Genomic DNA, 19,805 nt, shown 5'->3' with positions numbered 1-19,805 from the left:
AAAAAAGAAACACCTCGATTCATTCGCTATAGAACGTCGTACTTTTCGAGCTTTATACGAGACGTAATATTGATGAAAAAAAAAAAAATAAAAAATAAAGAAAAAATCTCGACGCATTATAACCCGCGATCTGTTTAATTATTATTTTCCATTTCTACGTTCAATTTCATTTTATTGTCATCTAAAACTCGCGGGTCGCATTGAATTTCAAGAAGATGAAATTTTTTTTTGAAATCCGGGCATCCTTGAATGTAAAAAACAAAAATGCCTGACAATATTTAAATATCCGAATAAATTTCCATCCCTGATCGGTTCCAACCTGCGTTATAAATTGTCAGTATAATCAGCGTCAGGATCGGCCCGAGATTAACATAATCGCCTTTGTAATTATCGTCAGGTTAGTGTACAGATAATACACTGACCTCCTACAGGCGTGCCCTGGGGCCCACCCAACCACCCTGAAGACCAACCTGCTCCTCCGCCAATATTTTGACGCTGTTCCGCGAGGAGACGAACCGTCAACGCGTAGGTCAGGAGCATCACTCCCAACGGAATGTAGAACGATATTATACTGCCGATCAGCTTGTAGAGCGGATCAGGTATCTGGCAGGCTCCGTTTACCAGCACCGATTTATCGTCCTGAAACAGAAGAACAACGAAATCGTCAGATTTCCATTTTTAACTACCCTCAAATTTAATTTCTTTTTTTTTTTTTCTTTTCCTTCGTTTACCGCGGGTTGAAAAAAAAAAAGAAAACCAAGAAAGACAAAGAAATCGCGTCTATAATTTTTACCCGTCAGATTCAAAGCTGAATCTATTTTGTTACTGTTACATTCGTTCATTTCATTGAATGATTTCTGATGCCGGTTGTTCGGTAAATTCGAACTCGTGTTTATCGTTATAATAACCGTGTTCTCTAATTTATAATGTATTTCTACGAAAAATAATCGTATTTCCAATATTTACATGGGAATTGTAGTTATAGAATTATTTACACGCATGAAAAAGAATAACGGAATATAAATTTAACAACATCGTGCAAATAACTGTTATCGACAAATTAGAAAAATTCGAATAAAAAACAAGGATTCAACGATTTGTGGAAACTTGCGTATTATAGTACTGAGACGTGAGTGTTGAAAAAAAAAAAAAAAAAAACGCAGAATTACCAAAAAATTTAAAGATCAATCTCTGAAAAGTACTTTCAATTTTGAATATCAGCAAAAAATCTGTTGCGATTGAAATTAACTTGTTTTTTTTTTCTCTTTCTCGAATATTTTTCAGTACCCCCGAACAATGTCCCAGCGTTGTTTCCCTTCTCGCTGAAAGCTACAACCCCCACGTTAGATACGGGGCTGCAATGGCGTTGGGCATTGCATGCGCGGGAACGGGATTGAAGGAGGCGATCGCTCTGCTGGACCCGATGACAAACGATCCTGTGAACTTCGTCCGTCAAGGAGCGCTGATCGCCTCGGCTATGATCCTGATACAGCAGACCGAAGCCACCTGCCCAAGGGTTAAAGATTTCCGTGCCCTTTACGCAAAGGTCATCGTCGACAAGCACGAGGACGTGATGGCAAAGTTCGGCGCGATTTTGGCCCAAGGAATCATCGACGCCGGTAAGAATATTATTAGATTATCTTGTCCGCGCGGATAAGACGAGGAAAAAGAAAAATGGAAAATGAAAAAAAAAAAAACGAGGACGCTGGACGAGGAAAAGAGAATATTTTTTTCAAACTCGAAAACGAATTTAGGACTCGGAACTTCGACTTTTTTGAAAACTGAGAGAAACTTTGGTTTACGAAGAGAACCAGATTCAAAAATGAAACTGCAAAATTCATTCTCTTCTTTTTTTTTGCATAAATTCTCTCTTTTTCCATCTCTCTCTCTCTCTCTCTCTCCCTCCCTTTCTTTCTTGACGTTTCAAGATTATCTCGTACTTTGGACTTGAAATTTATTATGCCCCGGGCTGCTTCGCCCAGTACTCTTTTTCCCTAAGGATCTCGGTACCGGAAAATGTTAATGAAGCTTTCGCTTGAAGGCGCGAAGAGGTAAAAGAGAGAAAGAGAAAGCGGGCGAAACTTATTATTCAGAACTAATTCACCAATCGAATAAATAGCCGTCTTTTTCAGGAATCATAATTCTTTGCAATTTTTCTTCTTTTTTTTTTTTCTTTTTCTTCTTCTCTCAACGCTTTGTTCACGGTTTTTTTTTCACCCTTCTATCTTGCTTCTTACGGTCCTTTTATTTCTCCCTTCTTGTGTTTTCCTCTTTTGTTTCAACGATGAAGAATAAGTGAGTATACGTGAAATATGCTTTAAAAATATTCAGAGAATTTCATTTCATCTTGGAGGGAGATTTTTTTTTTTTTATCTTTTCTCCACCTTCTGAACCTTTTTCTCTGTCAGAAACTGTCAGAAATGTTGCTATTTTTTTCTTTTTTTCAAATTGTGCTATTTTATATTGTTCTACTGTTTTGCATATTTTTTAATTGGTATTTCGCTTCAATGATGTAGCAATAATTCTTCCCATCTTGTATTTCTTACACACTGTAAGCCGTGCGCGCAAAATATCTTCCACCACTTTATCGCTCAAAGTTCTTTACGAATGTTTTTCGGAATTTGATGATGACGCATTTATTTTAATCGGTTTCAGCCATGTTTCGATTCAGAGATCGAAATCGATGTTCATGTACTCCGCTTACGGTTTTTATCCAATTTTGTGCTCTTTTCCGTAGCACAATATTCATAGAGACACTGCACGTACAATCATTTCGAAAATTTTCATCCTTGTAAATAAACCCAGAGATCTTTTTCCGTTGAACTGGGAATCAAGATAAAGATATGATTCCAAGATTCTTACGACCTACAAAAATTTGAGCAAAAGTTAAAATGTATTTTGAATTTTAGGTACTGTAATTTATAGTCCAGTATAATCTGTTTTCGATTTTTATTTTCTTGAAAGGTGCCAAAAAGTCACCATTATTCAAGATTTCTACGTTATTCCATTTCCGAGTTACACTCTGTCAAACAATGTTGAAAATCTAGCATTTCGTTGCGTATTTCGTAAACCCAATTTACAGAAATACTAGACGTTCTAGAAACATTTTGAAATGAGTTTTGAATTGAGCAGCAAAAAGGTCACTTGACGAGACTTTTTGTTCACGGCGATTCGTTCGCTAAATAAAAAAACTAACATGACGTTCTAGAAATAATTTGAAAACAGATTTTGATTCCGCATTGAGAAATTCACGCGATAAGATCCCGATATTTTCATTTAGAAAGATTTTTGTACAACGTTCTGTATTAACTCTTTACAAAATGTTGAAAAATTATTCTTTCTGGAAAATCAAACGTGCTAGAAATGTTTTGAAAAAAATTTCCGATTCAACATCGATAAATTCACTTGAAGTGAACCAACCATTCGTCTCAATCTCTCAAAAAAAGAAAATGCCTGAAAAGCTAGCATTTTTCGTTGTTTCAATCTCGATTACCAGAAGAACCAAACATGCTAGAAATATTTTAAAAACAGATTCGGATTCAGCTTAAACGAATTCTCTTGATGCAAATGAACCAATCATTCGTCTCAATCCCTCCAAAAAGTGGCTTCAAAGCTAGCATTTTTCGTTATTTCAAACTCGATCTGCAGGAGAACCAGACATGCTAGAAATATATTTAAAACAGATTCGGTTTCAATATAGACGAATTCTCTTGCTGCAAATGAAACAACCACTCGTCTCAAGCTCTCAAAAAATGGCTTCAAAACTAGCATTTTTCGTTATTTCAAACTCGATGTGTAGGAAAACCAGACGTGCTAGAAGTATGTAAAAAACAGTTTCGGATTCGGCGCCAATGAATTCACTTCCTAAAGCCCGACAGATCAATCCTCTGCGATTTTCGCTTCGTATCGATATCCCCAAACTCCGTAAAAGTGTCGAAGAACGTATAAAACGGCAATTTTGTCGCCCTGCAGGCGGACGAAACGTGACGGTATCTCTGCAGTCGAGAACCGGACACACGAACATGCTGGCGGTAGTCGGTGCCCTGGTATTCACCCAATACTGGTACTGGTTCCCTCTGGCCCATTGCCTCGCTTTGGCTTTCACGCCGACCTGCCTGATCGCCCTGAACGCGCAGCTAAAAATGCCAAAGCTCGAAATCCGCTCGAATGCTCGACCGAGTGTTTACGCCTATCCGGCACCGCTCGAGGAAAAGAAACGCGAGGAAAGGGAGAAAGTCACCACCGCTGTTCTCAGCATCGCCGCACGTGCTCGAAGACGCGAATCCGAAAGACGGGCTCGCGATTCTCACGAGAAGATGGAAGTGGTGAGTCTTATAAACTCTTCGGAGCGATTCGGTATTCTTCGTTTTCACGCTTCGGCATGGTTGAGGAAAAAATTCGATCGTTTTTGATCGATATTAAACAAATTCAGCAACTCCGGACAGTCGACAAAATTTGATAAATAATTGAATTTTTAACGTTCCTGTTGGTTTTTTTTTTTTTTTTTTCCGACACTGTTCAAACATATTCACGTGAAGTTTCGCCGACTATTGGCAAAAATTTTGCTTCTGTTGATAAACAAAGGGCAAATTTCGTACGAAACACGGGATAATTTTTTACGAGAATACGCGCACGAAATTTAATTTCGGTTTTTTTTTTATGCTTGTTTTTTTCTTGTTTTTTTTTTCTTTTTTTTTTTTTTATATCGCTTCTCAATCACGTCCCGTTACGGATTAGAATTTATTTCCCACGCCTTTGTAAGGATCCGTCTCCGTCCGAGACGAAGGAGTCGGTCGAGACGAAGGAGGAGAAAAAGGAGGATAAGAAGAAGGATAAAGAGGACAAGGATAAGGTGGACAAGAAGGCCGCGGGAAGCAGCAAGGACGATGGTGGAGAGAAGAGCGAGAAGGAGAAGGACAAGGACAAGGAGAAGGAGAAGGAAAAGGAAAAGGAAAAGGAGAAGGAGAAGGAAAAGAAAGAATCCGAACCAAATTTCGAGATACTGCAGAACCCCGCTCGCATCATGCGTCAGCAGTTGAAACTGATTTCTCTCGTTCCCGGAAGCCAGTACGCTCCTGTCAAGGATGTCGGAATTGGTGGAATCGTCATGGTCAAGCACATCAAGCCGGACACCGAAGAGGAACTCGTAGAACCTGTCGCTGGTAAGCCGGAGCGAAACGTTGAAAAAACGTCATTTTTCTTTGAATCTTCACGATGGTTTTGAAGGTATTCAGTTTTTTTTTTTTTTTTTTTTTTTTTTTTTTTCTTCCTCTCTAAATATCAACGCTAGTTTTTTCTCTGTAAAATTTCATTGAAATCCGGACAATCCTCAAGTTTTTCGAAAGGTCGTTTTTTTTTCTTTTTTTTTCCAAAACATGTATCGTTACATCAACGTTACGAACTTCATAAAGTTCCATTTTTTGTTTCAAGGATCATTTTTCTCGGTTTTTTTTTTTTTTTTTTTCAAAAATCACTCACGGGCCTTCGATCGTACAAATTGAAATGAAACGGTGTTTAAATTCGAGAAAATAATTGAAAAATAAAATAGTTATAGTACGTGTTTCTCAGGTGATCTGAGTTTTGTATTTAAAAGAAAGAAAGAAAGAAAACGTTCTTAATTTCAAGCCAATCGTTAATTGTCACGATTTCGTGCACGCTTATTCGATAAAACACATTTCACCGAAACTTGAGTATTTGCATGTACCTAAAGATTGATATTTTTAAAATTTGTTACTCATGTGAGGTATATACTTTGGAGGATTGAAAATCTCGTGCAACGTAAACAAAACAAGAAGAAACTCAGTCAGAGTCTTAAATTGTATTAGATATATTGCAGAATTAGCGAAAACTTGATCTTTGCCAAGTAACTTATCGATTTATTTCCGGTTTTTTTTTTTCTTTTTTTTCTTTCCCCCGAAAAATAACAACGGTCAACGTCGTCTCAATTTTTTTCACAGCATTCGGTCCAAAACCAGACGAAGAAAAAGAGGCCGAAGCTCCGGAGCCGTTCGAGTACATCGAAGATTAAAAAAAAAAGCGATAAAATAAGCACGTTTTATCACAAATATGATGAAATTGTAACATGTATTGAATTATGTATAATGACTGTACGGTAGTGAATTTAATCAATGTAACATACGATGACGATAACAATAACAATAATCGTAAATAAGCTTGCGAATTGAAAAATCTTTGAAATATCGCTTACTCGTAAATCGAGTTTATACTAATTTCAAAAAAAAAAAGCGAAAGAGAAAAGGAAAGAGAAACGATGTTACGGTAAATTTGTACAACTTCGTAAGTTATTATTAACTCTTGTTATTCAATGAAAGTTAAACGTAACGATAACACTCCGCGATACCGCAAAAATTATACAAACATTTTTGCGATAACAACGGTTAGAAACGATACTCCGTATTTTCACTCGCTTTCCGATTATTGTTCCTCTTCCGCTCGATGTTGTTCACTTCCGGCTTTGTAACCGGTTCCGCCGATTCGATGCCGTACAAATCAGTTTCGCCGTAGACGTCGCCGTGTAAACTTCGGTATAGAAATAAATGTATCCCGTATATTCGTCGTGTGTCAGCATGAAAATTTCGCACAGTTTACAATTACAATTCTCACCCATCCTCTCGCACTTCCTTGTACGATGTAATAATAAAGATAACGTTTCCGTATCGTAAAAAGTGTGTCGCGAGTTTATTTTTCCATCTGGAATCTGAGGAATTTTCATTTTTCATTTTATTTTTTATATCCACGTACGAAGATAATTGTTTCTTGAAATCTAGTTGAAAATTGGTGTAAATAAATTATCTGTTTGTAATATGATTTATTTTACGAGTACAAGTGAGTTTAAGAAGAATACTCGAAATTTAAAAACGTATCGACGAGTTTCCTCGTTCGCCTTTTTGTTTTATTGTTAGTGGAAAAATTGTGGTTAAATCAGGCAACCAAAGTTCGAGAACCGTTTCGGAAGAAGAGAGAAAAAAGGAAAACAGCGAAAGGTAAGAACGATAATTAAAAAAAAAAAAAAAAAAAAACCAATTGTCTTATTCTTTCCGTAAATAATATACACACATTTATGTAATTCACATTCATTCGTTTATAATAATAACCTGTCATTTCGATTAGTCGTAATCGCGGATTCTTGCCTCTCACGATGCTTTATTTGTACAATATCGTTACTACGCACTGTTGTTGTTATTCTCGACCGCGTTCATCGCATCGTTTGCTGACCTATCTCAAATCTCTCGACACGCTGCGAAGTCGACGCTCTCAAAATAAACAACCTTCGTTACTTATCGTTTACACGGCATATGCGTGTTGATAAATCAGGAACAGAGTCGAAAGAATTTCTTCTAATTCTTGTTTTTTTTTTTTTTTTCCGAATCTACGTAACTTTACTCCACACCGTATTATTATTAATCCCCTTGAAAAAGTTTGAAAAGTTTTCCAAACTTTCAACTCGTGTTTGATCTTGTTTTAATTACGGATCGGATTATACTTGTAGATGCTTGTTTTTAATTCCTCTGACAACAAGTAACAAGAAAGAGGCATGAAGTGCTTAACGAAGCGATTTCGAACAGCTTCTGGCGAGGCTTTTTTTTTTTGTAATTAAGGTCGAAAGAATTACTGGAAATAATCGAAAAATCAATTTTTTTTTTCTCTTTTTTTTTCGTTTTACCAATAACGACGCTTACATTTTTTTCTAACAAACGGTTTTTCTGTTATTCGGATTCTGAAAGTTTTTCCTTCTATTCTCTTTGTTTGAATTTCAATCGCTTCGTGAAAATTTACTCACGAACGAAGTTAGCTACAAGTGGTAGAAACAAATCGATCCGTCTCAAATTGTGTTTTAGCGATAATTGAGATTTTTTCCTCTTCGATTAGATTTGATTCGATCAACTTCAATCACGGCTCACGAAAAAACCCAGCAACCACTGATAAGTGAAAAAAATGGTCAGACTGAGATAGGATTCAACGAATTTTTGCTTTTTCTGTCTGAAAACTGACAAAAAAAAAAAATAAAATCAATCGATCGTGACTTTTCGATTGATCCGAAATCAGAGGCTATAAATTTATTTCAGTCGAAGAAACTCCAAATTTTACCCAAACAAATTACTCATCATTACTGCGAAGTTTTAAACAAATTCCGTATAAAGTTGAAAAAATTATCCGTACAGCGGTGAAATAATTTCGTAAAATTTGTAAGAATCCGATCAATTTGGAAGATTGATAATTCTCTGAAAACCAATCGGACAATGTTTTTTTCAAGTCAAATAAGACCGAATGATTTTCCATCGAGTCGAAGAATCGGGTTTTAGAAATATTTTTCTCACTTTAGAGAGAAAAATGTTAACGGGTGATATTTTCCTCGATAATATTAGCCTGTTTCTGGCTCGGAGTGGGTATTATTTTATGTATCAAGGGATGGACGGGGGCGAAAGCTAGCACAGCTGGATCGGAGTGCCAGCCGAGTCCCGAGGGATACGAGGAACCAAGAAAGAAGCACGGCGTACGCTGTCTGAGCTGAAGCTTGCAGAAACGTTTCTTGACTTCCTCTGTCGGACTTAATCACATTTTCCCGAGGCAAACGTCAATTCCGATAATTAAAAATCCTCCCAACCTTTGACCTTCCGGAGGTAATTCAAACGTCTTATTGCCGATGCTTCTGCTTTTCCTCTGCTTTTCGTATATATGTATATATATGTATACACCAATTGCACTGGATTACGAATTTCTCTTGCACAACGATTTTGCTTTTTCGTATTCATTGCTCGATCATTCTCAAACATGGATCCAAATTTTTCTCGGCTTACCGTTGAACAAGATCAAATTAAATTGGTGTAACGTTTTTTTTTTTCTTTTTTTTTTTCGTTACAAGAAAAAATAAAAAACAGTAATCCGTTTTAAGCGTCACGTTGAACGTTCTCTGATCTCGTTGCAATATTATTCAGGTCGCCATCGGCCGAAAACTATTTTTTTGATTGTTTCGGCTTTTTGCGTTGGTAGTTTTCTTTTTTTTTTTTATTTTTTCTCTTTTTTTTTCACACTCTCTCCTTGAACCGCCAATGTGTATACGTGTGTAATGCGCAATGCGTGGTCGACCAGCTAATTGGGATACGTTCGGATGAATTGATCGCTGAAATTTTGACTGACGAACGGAGAACTTGAAACGAAACTGTACATTTTTTTTTTTTTTCACACACAGTCTCTCGGAAACAGCATTTAACGTTTCATTTCACTCTTTTTTTTCGCGATTTCCCACCGCGGTTGCAAAAACGTTTTCAATTATTGTAGAAATTTTACGTACATATGCACACGCGTACACGTGAAATGAAACCTGTCATTTTCCGATGCAGGGTATTGTGTGTGTGCTTTTTATTTTTTTATCTTTATTTTTTTATTTTTGATTCGTTCCTCTTTTCGTCTCTTTTCCTTGGAATTTTTTATCAGATTATTTTATTCAACTGCTCAATTGCCTGTAAATATTGGTAGCGATTTTGAAAAGGATCTTTTTAAAAAGTTCTCCAAAAAATTCTTAAAACTGTATTTTCTATTCCAAACATTTCATTTTTTTCCATTCTTTGTCAGCACTGACTATGTTTTTTTTTTTTGTTAGAGTAATAAAACATTGTTTGAACGGCATTGCATAAAAAAACGAAAAATAAAACAAAAAAAAAACATTATAAAACGTAAAGTTTGAGAAGCTGATTAGGAAACGCAAATTGCTCACGAATCTTTTTTCGTTTTCGGTTATCGAAAGAGAGAGAGAGAGAAAAAAAAATCGTGACTTCCAGCTCTGTCCGCGTCAAATAAATAGATTTAAAAACACCTGAGATTTTCTCTGCGTTTCTGTTTCATTTTTATTTATCTTGAAACTGCGTTTATCGATTATCATCGTTTAAACTCACCTTCGAATACATGAGGCTTAGAGGAAGGCTCATAGCGATGCTGAGCAGCCATACGAATATTATTTTGAGGGTGACTCGTCGGCGCGTTTTGTTGCGTCCGAATTTCATCGGGTAACGGAGGCTCAGGTATCTGTCAACCGATATTGTGCAGAGGTGCATTATGCTCGCTGTGCAGAAAAGCACGTCGAGGCACATCCAGGCCAGACAGTAGACAGCCGGCAGTGGGAAATAACCTGAAAATTGATATTTGACCATTGTTAGACTTTTTTATTTCTTTTTTCTTTTTTTTTTTAATTTTTCACACCTATACTCATGATAAATTCGCATCGGATATATGAAATTTTAAATCAATTATCGTCGTGTTGCGTCGTTTTTTTTTCTGTCGCCGGCATTTTCTTTTTCTTCTGCAACGGGTACAGCAATTTTTTTTTATTCTTTTACTAATTCAATCAACTTTAAACAATTTTACTTTCAATTTTTGTTTTTCCCTTTCGGTTCGAACGAATGAAAGAGACAAACTGGCGAAAAAATAAATACTTGCCGATTATACTTTTAGTAGGGTTAAAAAAAATATGGAAATATCGTTGAAAATTTAGACAGTTTTTGAACGATTTTTCTCGCCTATCAGACCTTTTTCTATCCTGCGTGTCGCGAGTGTAAGTTGGGTGATTCTGAATCGTAAATACCAGGTCAAATTTAAATTCAAATAGATAGAGGGGTTTAAAAAAAAAAAAAACAAAAAAACAAAAAACTAAAAAACCCAGAGGAGAAACAAAAAGGAAAATCGAGGGAAAAAAAAGCTTTTAAAATGTAAATCGGGTCAAACATCAATCCGAGTTGCGGATACGTGAGAGCTTTGTTGCACATTGTCTCCTTGGGGGTACGTTTCACACCCGAGTGTCGATACGAGAGACTATACGTGCCTAATTTATGCGAGACAAAAACGTATCCGCCTTTCATCATCCTCGCAATTTCTCCTTGTCTATATTTTGAGGGTATTTTTGCGAATATGAGTGGAAGGAAAAAAGGTGAAACAAAAATGGTGGATGAAAAAAAAAAAAAAAAAAAAATAGGGCTCGGAGAGAAGGGAAAGAGGACGTTAATCCCTCGCGGAAAGGCGTTACAAAAAAGAAGCCAAACCTTGGTGAGAAAAAAAAGAAACGTACGGCTCTAACCTGAAATTAAAATGCCTCACTTTCGACCCTCGTGATGTTTATCTTTAGCTCACCTTCAGCTCTCATTTTTTACCTCGTAACTTAACAGCCCTTCATATATTTTTTTTTTTCTTTCTTTTTTTCCTTCTTGACCTCGTCCTCAGTTGTGGTTATTTTTCAACACCTCGTACAGCGACGCTTTTAAACCCTCTGCAACGTAATCGCGTCTACCTGACGTACGCGTAATAAATTATACACTGAGAAAAAATTTCATTTGTTACAGTAAGTAGAAAAATTCAGTAAAACAGGTATCGTTGAGCTTTTTATCCGACAATTTTTGTGAAAGTCAAAACTTGAAACACCTTTTCGGAATTCCGCGTGATGTGCGCGTGGATCTAAGAAGCTCGGCACATTAAATGTTGAAAGTTTACGTGACTCGGGGTTAAAAGGGTGAACCTTGTCTCGTCCGCTTACGCTCCTGGAGTTGAAGATGTTTTAGAGCGTACAGTCAGCCGAAAAAGCTTTGAAACGAAACAGAATAACGAAGAGAAATAATTGTTGATAAAATTATGAACCAGGATTCGAGTCGAGCGAGTTGAATCGCATCGAAAATAGATTGATTCGATACTGAATTGGCTGGATTTTTCCTTTGAATGGAAACTTGAGCGACAAAATTTTGGTCAATTACAGAGATAATGGATCCAAAAAAAGAGAAAATCTTTTCCACAATTTCAGAAATTTCAAAGCTTTTTCAACGGACTGTACCTACCTGTACCTACACTGATTACGTGATGCTTAAAAGTTTTTGGATGGAGGTGGTCTAACTTTGATCGGTGTTTCAAATTAACCCTTTTAGTCATAATGATAAGTATTCTTACCATCTATTTTATATCGACTTTTCGTATACTTTGAGAACTTTTCGACATATTTCTTTGCGGTTTCTTTTCTATTTCTGATATTACAATAATAGGTTTTCAATACTCGAGGTTAATTGTTGCGATATAATGTAAATTATTATTGTTAGAAACAAATTGACTCAACATCTCTCTACACGTACACATGTTTTACTCAAATCACAAGTTCTCAGGATCGCTGATTACGAAAATTTGAAATTCGATGAAATCCGGAAAAAAAAACTCTGTTCACGGGTTTTCGGGGCTGCTGATTACGAAAGTGAAATCAGATTTTGAAAATTCAGTACAGTGAATCCAATCAGCGTCCCTGAAAACCTCCGCACGAGAGTTTTTTTGATCGTATTTGAATAAATTTGAAATTATCGTCAAGCCATATTGGATCCAAAATCTTGAATTTTTGAAATCTGATTTGAGACTCATAATCAGCGACTCCTTGTTATGATAATTGACTCGGCTCAATAATGTGTGACTCAATGGGTTAAAAGAGAAAGTGCTCGTGACGGCAAGTTCAAGGATTGCTCGTGGAAAGCGGCGGAATCTACTTAATCACCTTTTTCTTAGAATTTAAATTACCACGTTCCCAAGGCACGCTCCTTAACAACTTCGAACTTTTTTTTTTTTTTTTTTTTTTTTCTCCACGGAACCGCGAATAAGGCATGATTTCACCACGGAATTACAGGCTCGAAAATTCTGCGCTCATACAGCAAAGAAAACGAGATTCGTTTTCTTTTCATTCTCCTCTCTTATTCTTAAACTCTTCGCTTTTCATCTCGCTGTTTCCGTTGTCGGATCTTTTTTTTTCACTCACTCGTCAATTCTCTCGAATCCCGAAATACGAAGTGCTTTTACGAAATTTATTCACAATAACCAATCTACGAGCTATTTTCGATACAAATTCTTCCTTCGCAATTCACAGATTTTTTCGAAACAAAAAACGAAAAAACTGCCACCAATTTGATACGACTCGACCATTTTCTACGATTAATTTAAACGCATAATCGTTCAATTTTTAACGCACGTATAGAGAATCGTGTAGCGAATTTTTTGTTTTTTACAACATTACCGACAGATTTTCTACAACTAAATGTATTGATTGAAATTTACGCATCTCGTACGTTTCGTTTTTTTTTTTTGTTTTTTTTTCTTTTTTCTAAATTCTTCAACTTCAGTAATTGAGGAAAATTTACACAAATTTTGCAGCGATCGTTTTTTTTTTTTGACAAGTAAACAACCGTTTGTTCAATAATTTTCGCGATATGTAATTCAGGGTTTAACTTGCGGTCTGCGAAACCGCGCGATAACCAATCTCTGGGAAAGCCGCAAACGGAAACAAAGCGTGAACTTAATATCCGGCTCACATGTGCTTGGCTACAATTCAAAGCCCTCGTTCTCCTCATCCCTCGATAATACGGGTGGCTAATCTACCGATTGTGGCGCGAAAATACAATTTAAACATAGATACGGCGACCGCACGAACTTGGCGATATCGAGTTTTGTTGCCAGCGATTTTTTCGATAACGATTTGAAATTCGTATTGGTGAAAATATGATTTAGAGAAACTTCGAATCGCTTAAACAAGATTTGCTCACTTTGATTCATGTGGATTCTTCTCAGTGCAAGATTATTTATCTCATCAGTTGAGCACTTCTTTTTACTCGCCATTTTCCAATCGCCAGAATTAAAAATGAATTGTTGAATTGTAAATCGTGAAATGAAAATTTTGAAAGCTCTTCGAAATTTTGTCAGTTTTCTGAAAATATTGGGATTCTGAAACTTTGAACAACAGGAGACACGTTTCTTGCAAATTTTCAAGCGGTAAAGTTGAGTTAAAAATATCTCTGGTTTTAAATTTATTTTTCCGCTGCCTGGTAAATAAGGGGCAAAAAGTGAACGTGAATGATTGTTACGTCGGATGTCCATTAGGGCAGGTGGAATTAGGTAACGCGGTAATTAGCGGCTAATACGAGGGTTGAAGTTACGCCTAATATGTAAGGTATTATACACGATCATGAATATAAACGAGTGAAAATAGCATTGATAAAATACGAAAAAGCCCGCAAAACTCGAGCTGCAAAGAGAGAAAAAGAAAAAAAAAAAAAAGAACGGGGCTAATTTCAAAGCGGAAAATTTCTCGTATATTCCACGGAGTTAAAGCCGGAATGATAATACGTAGGATGAATGAATATAAAAGAAACGGATGAACGCTCGTCTCGCCGATCGAAAAGAACGGTAATTGAGGTACGTTTATCCAGCATGTTCCATTCGGAATGAAAAATCCTTTCACCTCAATATTCCGCTAGGACGAGTCTTTTCAATCAGGAATCGTGTAATTATTGGAATAATTCATGTCCATTTTTTTTCTTCACAGTCCGAGGTACAATAGTCGTGAGTTGAGATTTTTTTTAAATCGGTTTTATCCTCGAATCCGAATATAAGTTCTCCTGGTCATTTTTCGAAAGTAAAAAGTGATCGTCGTTTGTATTAAATCAAATTTTACGAAGGCTGGTATTCGGTCAGTTTTCTCACCGTTGGTCACTTTTTGTAACTTCAAAAAATGGTCACTCGAGTCACTTTTTCGGTCACAATTTAGTTCCGTGCGTTAAAAATTTGGCTGGACAATTTCTTTTGCACGTGAATATCCACCAGACGAGATTTTTTTTTTTATCAAGTATCGTAACATTTTTAGCGAACAAATTAACTTCGGGTTGATTTCGAAAAATCAATTGCGATCACACTGTTCTGTAACGAAAAGTTCCGATCGAAAGGACATTAGGTTTATAAATCATAGTTATTGTTCACTTTTCGTTCATTCGCTAAATATCGCGTACAGTGATAGATTTTTGTAACTTATTTCCGACGAGATTTTTCACTTTTGAGTCACTTTGAAGTCACTTTCATTAAGTCTTAAAGTCAATATTATCACTTCTTTGAGACGATTTGACGGCCACCAGCCCTGAATTATTAATTTCCATCTCGTCAAAAACATTCATCAATTTTTTCAAATCCTTTATCACAAATTGAAAAAAAAGCATTCCTAGATCAATTCTAACCGTGTACATTAAACGTGTATATAAAAAAAATGTCGTGTTTTTGTAACTCCAAATGTTCTTTGTAACACAATATTTTGTAGAAATTGAATTTTATCGTATCAAAGGAAAAAGAGAAACAAAAAGAAAGAAACAAACGAACAGCAACGATAACTTGTTTAGTTACAAAGGCGCAATAATAAGATTTGAGATTTACTTTTTAAGCGCCCGCAGCTGAGTCGTAGCGGTTTTAAGATAGAAAAAATTTCTCGAGTTTCTTTTCGTAATTTCCCGAGCCGCACAGACAGCAACTTTTAATAACCGCCTTCTCTGCACTCGATGCGGTCTGTGCTCGTTTCCCCTTTGTGTGTTCCTGCAGGCTTTAAAGCGCTAATTAGAATGCTCACCGTAAAGAAGGGGGAGCGAAAGCTTGGCTTAAAATGTCGAGGCGTAACCGTAACACCCCGTATGAATTATACACGTAAATCGCGTAGGTATGCCGTTGGTATTTAAGTCATCCGACCCTTGGGAATACCGTCGGATGTGATCTAATCTCTCTTGACACGAATCCGACATTGATTGCACATGTGGTAAAAATTAATCAGGCCAAGCGAACTTCGAGTAACACGAGGAATGTTTTTTCATTCCTATTTGCTATCGTAATTTGGGTGACATGTAACGATAAAGATTTTTTGAACGGCTTTGGGTGGAGGAAAATGTGTAGAAAATTCAGAAAGTAAAAATGAAAAAGCGAAAATCTGATTAGTAGTAAGTTCGAAATGTGGAAAGGACAAAGTCTAGAAAGCCAAAGTATAGAATCGTTACGACGAGACTTCGATTTTTCTGCATTTTGAAATACTATCAAATACATTTTCGTATCTGACTACGAAACGAATATATTTCTTATCCGTGCTGACGATTTTATATTCTGACTTTCCAGACCAGAGACGTTCTTAAAAAAAGGTGAAAAATATTCCTTGAATATATTCCTTATCTTGACAATTCTTTATTTCTGACTTTCCAAGGAAACGTCAAACATATTCCTTACTTATCTCGACGATTCTACATTCCGACATTCTAGGCTCTGCCTTTTTCACAATCAGGCTTTCTTATACTTCACCTTTCTACGATTTAAAAACTCTACGAATCAGGTATAGAAATATTTAATCATCCAGACCGCGATTCCCGTTCATCCTTAAATCCGTGAATGTTACTCGAAGTGACAAATCGAGGTGCATGAATTTCGTCACCGAATGGTCAAGCCCCAAGGCAAAGAGCAGCTGTTTGTAAATTGGCTTTGGCTTTCCTCTTGAAGCAATAATTTCTCCCCGTTTCAGATTTAGGTGAAACTGGCGGGGATAGACTTTGATGTATACTGTCATTAATATCGAGCCGAAACTCCGGCAGACTTTCCGTCAGTCCTCCGAAAGCTCGTAGCCAAAATTTACCCACACGTGCTTTTCTTATAAAGCATATTCGATAATTATTGGTTCCTCAATTCATCGACTATAATTCGAACACGTAGATTTTCGGCTACGAAAATTGTTTAAACTCTTGTCTATAATACCGCAAGTTTGTTTGTTGCTCCTCAAAATTACGATACAAATTTTTTTATTTTTTTTTTATCCAAAATCATTTTATCCTACATTCTAGGGTGTTTTCGCTTACGATGACTCGGCCAACTGATTATGCTTTGAGAAAAAAAAAAAAAAAGAAAACTTATATCGTATACATGTATATATTTTTGGCAAGAGAAATGTTTTATGCGACGACGAGATGTGTTTTTTCCTCTTCTTCTTCATCTTTTGATTTTGCTATATACTTCCGCTACTTTTGCAACCCCCGAGCTTTTCCTCGCGCAAACTCTCGAGGCCCTGCGTTTTGACTACCCGGCACAGTTTATATCGTTACTTTCAATTACGATTTGCATAATTCCAAGTCCCGAGGGAAACCGGCAGAGGGTTGTCCTTCTATATCAGCCTCGAAGCCACTTTTCCCACCACTCTTCAAACTCGATTATACCTACCAAGCAATTAGAAACAATTTCAATCCATTTTCCGCCTCCTTTAAACTCGCGAAAAATAAACAATAATTATCACCCCCTCGGCGACGATTTTCTAAACTCCGCGATTTACTTTATAAAAAAAAAAAAAAAAAAAAAAAATCACAATTTCTTATTCGAAATGTTTTTCAATAGAGTTGATTGCGATGAAAAAAAAGCTCAACCGGAGGACGAAATTCGACCAAATTTAAAAGTACAAAAAAAAAAAAATACCAAGTCAAAGATTCAAACTTCGTTCAAGATTGCGTATATATATATATATATTCCAACCGGAAATGGCGCGCATCTCTGGGACCGACTCGAGTGAGTTTTCATCGAGATTGACAATCGTTCACGACTCTTACCAAGGCTTTTGTGGTGTTGTTGGCGCTTCCAGAGATCTACCGAATGGCGGTTTCTTCCGGCGTTGACGAGGGTCTTTGGGTCAAAAGTGACCAACCTTAACGAGTCTTCGGGACTCGTCGTTCCTCTCTAGTTAAAAAGACTTCACGACTTCAAATTTAATGCTTCCAAAGTACTCTCGCTCTGCGGATATCCTCCCCCCCCCCCCCCCCCCCCCTCTGGCTTTGTGCGAAACGGTTTCTCACACTCGATTTATCGATCACTCACTTGATCTCCTTCGCTTTTGTCGACCAGTTTCGTAACCTTAAATTACGACAAAGTGCCACGATTAGAACTATGAGAATTGGACCTGTTCCAACCTCTGTTTTTTAGCATCAATTCTGTCATGGTCATCCGATTGGAAGTCATTGAGAACTATTGATTAAATTAAGACGATCATTGAAAGCAAAGAATTTGCAATTATTCTGAATTCTATGTATTCTGTGCGACGATTTTTTTACTTTGTCACGTTGGATCAAAGTTTTCGGATACTACTCTGTTTCGATTTTTTGGATAACTCGAAGAGATGAAATCTCGTGGTTCGCAAAGGCATCTTCCGGATACGTAAAGATATCTTTACGATGTACAAAAAAAATCCGTCATAATACATTTTTCAATCCTATGTTTGCCGACTTTTTGTTTTGGTATCGTTTTTATTGTTTTTAACGTAGTTTTGTCTACTTGTGAAAACCGCAGTAACAATATTTTGCATATAACATCGCACAAGTTCATCTGCATTCGTAACCTGCAGTTGTCGTTTGTTCAGATAAAACTTTTATACAAATCATAGACAATTTATGTTCGGTCTTCTTTATATTATGAAATATACTGTGACATTTATGTTACCGTAAGTTGTTACGCATAATAATTGCAGCTGGCGAATTTGGGTTGGTTGGAATAATGAAAAATCTTTTACATCACCAAAGAAAACATTATTTCCATAAATTGCATCGGGTAATCTTTATTTTGCGATTCCTCTTATCGAGACTTTTTGATCGTAAACGAACCCGTTGAATTTATGGTTGCTGTATATTTTCTTTATTTTTTTGTTCTATTTGTGTTTAATTTTTATTTGACAAGTTTCATCGATCCGTTGTAAGATGAGAAATTTTCTACAAATGTCGGTGAGACGGAAATTCAATTACATATGTATACAAAAAAAACGTTCACACATTGCGTATTCGTACAATCGATATCGTATTCCAACAATGCTTCCGATGATTTACCGCACTTATTTTTTTCTTTTTATCCAATCGTGAGAAATTATTTAAGCGAAGTAACTTCAACGCCAATCGTTGTCGCGTCGTCAGGTGTTTCGGTTGTCGAATACCCGCCGTTTCTCAGTTCATTCTCTCTGCGTGCCAATTTCTCTTGTACCCGTCGATAACACTTCATGAATTCCTGCGGAATTTCGATTGGTTATAAAAAAAAAAAAAAAAATTAATTAAAAATTTTGTATGAAAAAAAAAAAAATTGAATTTCGACCGTCGAGATTTTCTTACCGCTTCCAAAACCGGGTCTTCGACGAAGTCGTAAACCTTCGGACAGCTGTCCGAGACTCCGTCATCGGTCCACGGTGATCTCTTTTCGCGAATCGGTGAGACGTTCGAATCGTCGAGTTTAAAATCCGTTATCGAGTCATCTCGAACGAAGTCCGCGATTACTTCGGGAACGCCGACGTCCAGCTCTTCGAAGCTTGCAAACGCGCGGTCGGAAGCTTGCGGAACTTGGTTGCGGGCCGGAAATCCGCAGGCAATGCTTGCCAATAAGCCGGTTATTATCAATCCCGATTTCCACAGCATGGTGGCTTCTAGATTTTTACACAGTCGGATCGATACTGACTCTCCGTTCCAGTCGGTCTTCTAATTATACCGACGCCTCTTTCATCTTTCGTCAAAGTTCATCGAAATTCGCAGAATAAAAATAAAACGAACGGTGTACGTGCGAAAGTCGCGATTCGTCGCGTGAAGATAATCGAGGTGAACCTTTGGCCTTTGCGCCGTGATATTAATTTCGATTGACGTCGTGTTGATCATGTTTTTAGCCACGCAATCCGAGATGTTCACTGAGTACAGTGGAAAAAAATCATGCTATACGTTGCGATCTGTAGAATGATTTAATATTTTTATAAAGAATTTCCTACGTCTATGAATAGGTGTAAAAAAATATACTTGTCAAGAAAATTTGTTATTTTACAAGATAGGGAAAAATATTGTATGTATGTCCTTGGCAAGTGTGAAATTTTCGGGTTGAAAATATTTTTTCACGGCTATTGGTAAACGCAAAAATAATTTCTAATAACAACATGTCACACTTTTCTGACGAACAAATTTTAGTGGATATTGCTAATCGTG

The 19,805-nt window shown here is 36.7% G+C and overlaps 3 protein-coding genes across 3 annotated transcripts in view; 1 reads left to right on the top strand and 2 right to left on the bottom strand.

The window, feature by feature from the left end:
• Positions 1-6,251, top strand: part of LOC124178083 (26S proteasome non-ATPase regulatory subunit 1) — a 65,292-nt gene extending 59,041 nt beyond the window's left edge. Inside the window, exons 11-14 of the mRNA XM_046561224.1 lie at positions 1,285-1,619; positions 3,973-4,325; positions 4,763-5,162; positions 5,958-6,251. Of these exons, the coding sequence (XP_046417180.1) occupies positions 1,285-1,619; positions 3,973-4,325; positions 4,763-5,162; positions 5,958-6,028 (1,159 nt within the window). The 3' untranslated portion in view covers positions 6,029-6,251. The remainder of the gene's footprint in view (positions 1-1,284; positions 1,620-3,972; positions 4,326-4,762; positions 5,163-5,957) is intronic.
• Positions 1-19,805, bottom strand: part of LOC124178084 (5-hydroxytryptamine receptor 2A) — a 74,510-nt gene that overhangs the window by 11,541 nt on the left and 43,164 nt on the right. The window contains exons 3-4 of the mRNA XM_046561225.1: positions 9,915-10,147; positions 423-639 (exon numbers count right to left, since the gene is read on the bottom strand). Coding sequence (XP_046417181.1) covers positions 423-639; positions 9,915-10,147 — 450 coding nt within the window. The remainder of the gene's footprint in view (positions 1-422; positions 640-9,914; positions 10,148-19,805) is intronic.
• On the bottom strand, positions 18,362-19,515 carry LOC124178095. Its single transcript, XM_046561243.1, has 3 exons — positions 19,190-19,515; positions 18,954-19,081; positions 18,362-18,852 (listed from the first exon to the last, which is right to left on the bottom strand). The coding sequence occupies exons 1-3, from the start codon at positions 19,251-19,253 to the stop codon at positions 18,715-18,717; spliced, it is 330 nt and encodes a 109-aa protein (XP_046417199.1). The 5' UTR covers positions 19,254-19,515; the 3' UTR covers positions 18,362-18,714.

The sequence above is a fragment of the Neodiprion fabricii genome, chromosome 3 (assembly GCF_021155785.1).
Source record: "Neodiprion fabricii isolate iyNeoFabr1 chromosome 3, iyNeoFabr1.1, whole genome shotgun sequence".
NCBI lineage: Eukaryota > Metazoa > Arthropoda > Insecta > Hymenoptera > Diprionidae > Neodiprion > Neodiprion fabricii.
The sequence above is the reverse complement of the archived record's forward strand: the minus strand, read 5'-3'. Positions and strand labels throughout refer to the sequence as shown.

Coding starts and splice junctions, on each gene's coding strand:
- LOC124178095 (XM_046561243.1), bottom strand. CDS start 19,253: ATGCTGTGGAAATCGGGATTGATAATAACCGGCTTATTGGCAAGCATT. Junction 19,082..19,189: donor CATTGCCTGCGGATTTCCGG/CCCGCAACCAAG, acceptor ATGACTCGATAA/CGGATTTTAAACTCGACGAT. Junction 18,853..18,953: donor AAGACCCGGTTTTGGAAGCG/GTAAGAAAATCT, acceptor GAAATTCCGCAG/GAATTCATGAAGTGTTATCG.